The sequence below is a fragment of the Gavialis gangeticus genome, unplaced genomic scaffold (assembly GCF_001723915.1).
Source record: "Gavialis gangeticus isolate Ggan-Ray unplaced genomic scaffold, GavGan_comp1, whole genome shotgun sequence".
NCBI classification, from domain to species: Eukaryota; Metazoa; Chordata; order Crocodylia; family Gavialidae; genus Gavialis; species Gavialis gangeticus.
Window position 1 is genome coordinate 171,516,742 of NW_017729032.1, and position 4,705 is coordinate 171,521,446.

At 41.6% G+C, this 4,705-nt stretch overlaps 1 protein-coding gene across 1 annotated transcript in view; it reads left to right on the forward strand.

Moving 5' to 3' along the window:
- WWC3 (WWC family member 3) overlaps nt 1-4,705 on the forward strand; it is a 244,438-nt gene that overhangs the window by 209,456 nt on the left and 30,277 nt on the right. The window contains exon 16 of the mRNA XM_019523856.1: nt 1,398-1,590. Coding sequence (XP_019379401.1) covers nt 1,398-1,590 — 193 coding nt within the window. The remainder of the gene's footprint in view (nt 1-1,397; nt 1,591-4,705) is intronic.

Here is a 4,705-nt window from a genome sequence, read left to right on the forward strand (position 1 = left end):
AAGTCTGTAAAATATAAAAAAACATGACCCACAAGGCATGATTATTGTTTTTTTTTTTTTTTTTTTTGCCCAGTTCCTAAATATGTAATTAATATAGCCAGGTGCTTTTAATGTAAAATGGGACAGCATTTTGGAAGGTATGCAAAACATTTTCATTGCTGTTAGGTCTGTCTTGTTGTAATAATGTTTCTGAATGTGAAGAAGTAACTGTTATGGAAACCTCTTTATTTATCATGGCAACATTCTCCTTATGCAAGGACATACTGTTGGGAGCTCTAATAACCCATGTCTAGTTCCAGCATCTTCTTCATCAGAAATAAGAAAAAATTTATAACTACTTTTCTGTTACCGTCCTGTACCCCTCCCTTCTCCCAAATACCCAGTCTTACAGTATAAGATATTTATTGTATTTGTTACCCCTAAAATATATCTTTTCTCTAGGATTACATTATGTTAAGATCTACAAGATAAAAGTCTTGTAGTTTTCACAACTTTTTAAAAGTACCATCACAATAACTTTTGGTTGATACCTAGAAAAATGGTTTATTTCTCTGGGTTTTGTGACTGCAGATCCTGTTTGAAATAAAACCCAGATTGTTAAATTGATTTCAACAAAGAAATTAGCTGTGTCACTATGAAAAATTTATGAAAATTCATCACTTTGTTGTAAATTATTTTTTTCCCAATGCAGTTGTTAAACTAGCATAAACCCTACTGAGTGAGAGTTTTTTTCTGATCACTGGAATTGTTTTCTACCCACTGAAGGTCCAGTTAAATATAATTTATGTCCTAAATAATTTGTGTCCTAAAGCTACACAAATGCGTGTACGGTCACAGAGTAACAGGGCTATGGGGTGCTCCCCACCCAGTGCTGCCGCCGCCCGGCACAAGTGCAACCTTGGCCTAGCCCCTTGCACCGAGACGAGCCTGGCACCGCCCCTAGCCCCAAGTGGGCAGTAGCAGCCCAGCATTGCCCCACTCACAGATCAAGGAGGTGCACACCCTCCATGCCTCCCCCAGGGGTGCACACAGTAGAGGGGGCTGCCCCACAGTGAGCTACTCACAGCTCTGTCCCACGCACTGACCCAACTGGGCAGTGTCTGCCTCTGCCCCAGCACTGCTCCCTCACTGCAGGGGCCTCGGTCTTCCCTCTTCCCTCCCCCCTCCCCCTTACCAGCGAGACACTGCTATTGCAGCTGCCGGGCTGCAAATCGGGTAGATATTGGCCAGTATGGCTGGTTAACAATCAGCCATTGGTATCAGTCCAAAAAAACTTGATCGGTGCACCCCTATTTATTGTTATCATAGAGTTTGAGTTTTAGCAACATTAAAAAAAAAACAAACTCCAAAATAAAAACTGTGACCCTGAGTTTCTTTGTTTCATCTGCTGTTCCTAGTCATGTTAGAGTTTACTTGCCACCGCTGGAGTCAGGCACACCAACTACATACTGCTCCAGAGTTTTGGAATTCCGGTCTCCGTTAATTTTTAATGAAGTTTTCCAAATCCCTGTGCCCTCGAGCGTGTTGAAATTAAAATCGCTGCAGCTGTATATCTGTTCAGTCGACCATCAGCAACAGGAAGAATTGTTGGTAAGTAGTTCCATTTTGCCTGAAGTACAGTCTTGGAATGCTTTGTTAAATGTTCTTTAGCAAAACTATTGAATTTCATCACATAACACACACACCCCTTTTCCCCAAAAAGCAGCTCCTGGAAATTGGACTGTTCATTGTATGCAGGAAGTAGAGTAAAATCAGTTTCTGCCACTCCAGGTGAAAATGCAAGTAAAATCTGCGGTGATCCATAGGGAGCAGAACGCTGTGTACGTTTGGCTCTCTAGTTGCTGCTACTTACTCACTACAGAAAAAGATCTATTTTTTTTGTCATTGTGCCTTTAAAAGCAAGCTGTGTATGTGAAAAAATGTGGCATATTCCATGTAGCCAAAAGCAGTGTTTCTCATCCTGTGGGTTTGTGACCCAAAATTGGGTCTCAAGGAGATTTTAAAGAATCGCAAGGCAGTCTAAGGGAAACACTGCAAGGCTGCATGGTGCCAGCACAGTGTGGGGGGTGTGGTGAGGACAGCCAGGTGGCATAAAGCATTGACAGAGGGAGGGAGGGGGCTGGATGCAGCAGCTGGAGGGGAAGGAGGGAGAGAGAGAGACTCTGTGGGTCAGGAACTGAGTGGTTCACAGCAAGCTGATGGTTATGTTAATAGGTCCCAGTATAAAAAAGGTTGAGAACCACTAGTCTAAAGCAGCAGTGTCCAACTCACCCCATCCCCTCAGGGTGCATGTGGACCATGGAGCTCCTCCCTGGCTTGGTCTGGACCCAGCAGTGATGGAGCAGGGAGCAGTGCAAGTGGCAGCACTGCACTGGCACAGTTGTTGCTCACCCCTATGCTGCAGAAGGTCCTTTCCATCACAGCCCCATAGCCTGGAGTTCTGCAGCAGGCTTCGTCCCCTGTTCTCCCCACCTCTAAATTCTCAGGCCTACCAGAAGCTGTGGAAGTTGGAGGAGAGTCCCATGGACCAGACAGCCCATGGGCTATATGGTTGACACTCCTTGTTTAAAGATGCGAGAGAGAGTTAGGAGCATAGAAGTACAGAATCTTAAAAATGATGGGTTCATAAAGGAACTTCTTTATGAATTAAATGCACTTGTGACTATGTTTCCTTGCAGGTAAGCATCCATTGCCTGTTTGATACTTGTCTAATAAATAGGGACCAACTTAAATCATGGCAAAGCAAAGGGTTTTTCCCGGCTCATTTGTGGAGTGCAGAGCTGATTTTACAGGCATTTTGTGTCTCAGTAGCTCAGTCCTGATTGGCAGAGAGGTCTTGTGCCTCAGTGTGCATTGGCAGAGAGGCCCTGGCAGGAAAAGGAGGGATGAAGGGGCAGTTGTCATCTTCTCTGCTTCCCTTCTCTGCTTTCCTCCCCAGCAGTAAGGACTGCTGGCTCCCGTTGGGGAGTCAACATTTTATTCTTATCAAAAATTTTTTTGTTGTTGATTTTTGTGGAAAATTCCCTATTTCAGTTTCTGCAAAACTGCAAATTAAGTAGGTCCCTACTAATAAACAAGAAATTATTTTTTATCTGATAGGGACAGGATTTTCAAATGCCAATTTTTCCTCTTCAGTTGTTTGTGAAAATCTCCATGCAAAGTCTTTAAAGAAATAAGCTAAAAATTAAGAGTCATAGCGTTGAAATCCTGGGGATTTCTACTCATTTAGTTAACTTGATTTAAAATGTATTTGATCCAGTTGCATAGTTTTCTTGGGTCCTGCCTAGGCTATAAAAAATAAAATTTGGGTTTTTTTTAAACAAATATGATAACTAACACATAGTTTAACTACATTTCAGAAGTGTATCAGGTTCTTGTAAGGGGATGTTTTCTAAGTATAGAGAGGGCCGGAATAACACGAGGATTTTCTGTGCTGGAAATTTTTGTCACTGAGTGTTCTTATATTGTGAAAGCAGCAAACCACTCCTGTTAGTGTGCACTAGTACACTGATATAGCTTATTTTGATTCAGAATCCAAAATAAGTTTTATCGGTAGGGGTATGAACGAAGTGGGGGCTTAACATAGCATAATCAATGCACAGTAACTGTTGATGTGCCTGCAGTTGTTCCAGGGTTGGTAAAAGCTAAACAAGATAGCTTACCCTTGGTTTGTACAGGGTAGTCAAGTAACTTGATTGTTTGTAGTCAAGTAACTTGATTGTTTGTCTAGGCCAGTGATTCTCGTACAAGGTGTCATGAGAACATGGGGTGCCTCAAGGTCCTTTTAAGAGTGCCTCAGGATGCCACACAATATTAGCACTGTTAGGTTTGCAAAGATGATTCAAGAGAGAAACGCAGAGATTTCAAATAGAAATCCATAGCTGTGGTCTTTCTGAGTTATTTGAAACAGAAAAACTGCTTTTTAAATTGTTTTGTAGTCAGAAAGTGAAAACTAAGAGCTGTGACAAAGTCTATCCAGGAGTGCCTTGGGTCTAAAAAAGTCTATACCCTAAGGTATAGATTTAGGCACCATTATGCTAGCTTAATTGTGTCTACCATAGGGCTTTTACTGATATATCTGCATAAGAAAAAATCCTACCCCTGTTGAGTTATAATAGAATTTTACATACAGGCCTGGCCTGATACAGAAATATCTGTTCCTGCAGTGGCTATAAAATGGCATTTGAAGGCATGTGAACAAATACTAACTAAAGTTTGCTACGGACACCACACTTCTCTAATCTGCGTGCAGCCTTATTTCTAGCTAAATATTACAGTTGTCTTTGTCTGTTAAGTTGACTTGAAAATTATGTAATGGAAATACATTATGCTGTTTTAGTTGTTTGTTCCTCCTCCATTTTTCTTTGCCCAGAGTGGTGGCTTTCTGTAGCACAGTTCCAGCATCCATTCCAGTAAAATAACAACCTTCTGCATGCCTTTGATCCAAATGTCAGGCTCACCTTTCTCTGCCATTTGTGAGGGTGGCCTTCTCTGCACTTAGACAGTGCTGGTTAATGATTCTCTCAATGAAAATAGTCAAGACTAAGTGCAAAAAACATTTGTACAAATTAGGGGGGGAAATATGAAATGCTGTATCAGCTTGTCCAATACTTCATTTATGGAGAAAGGAAATAAATATATTAAAGTTACTGGACTGCTTCCACCTTACAGTTAGACTCAGCTAATCATCTGTGTTTGTCAGAGC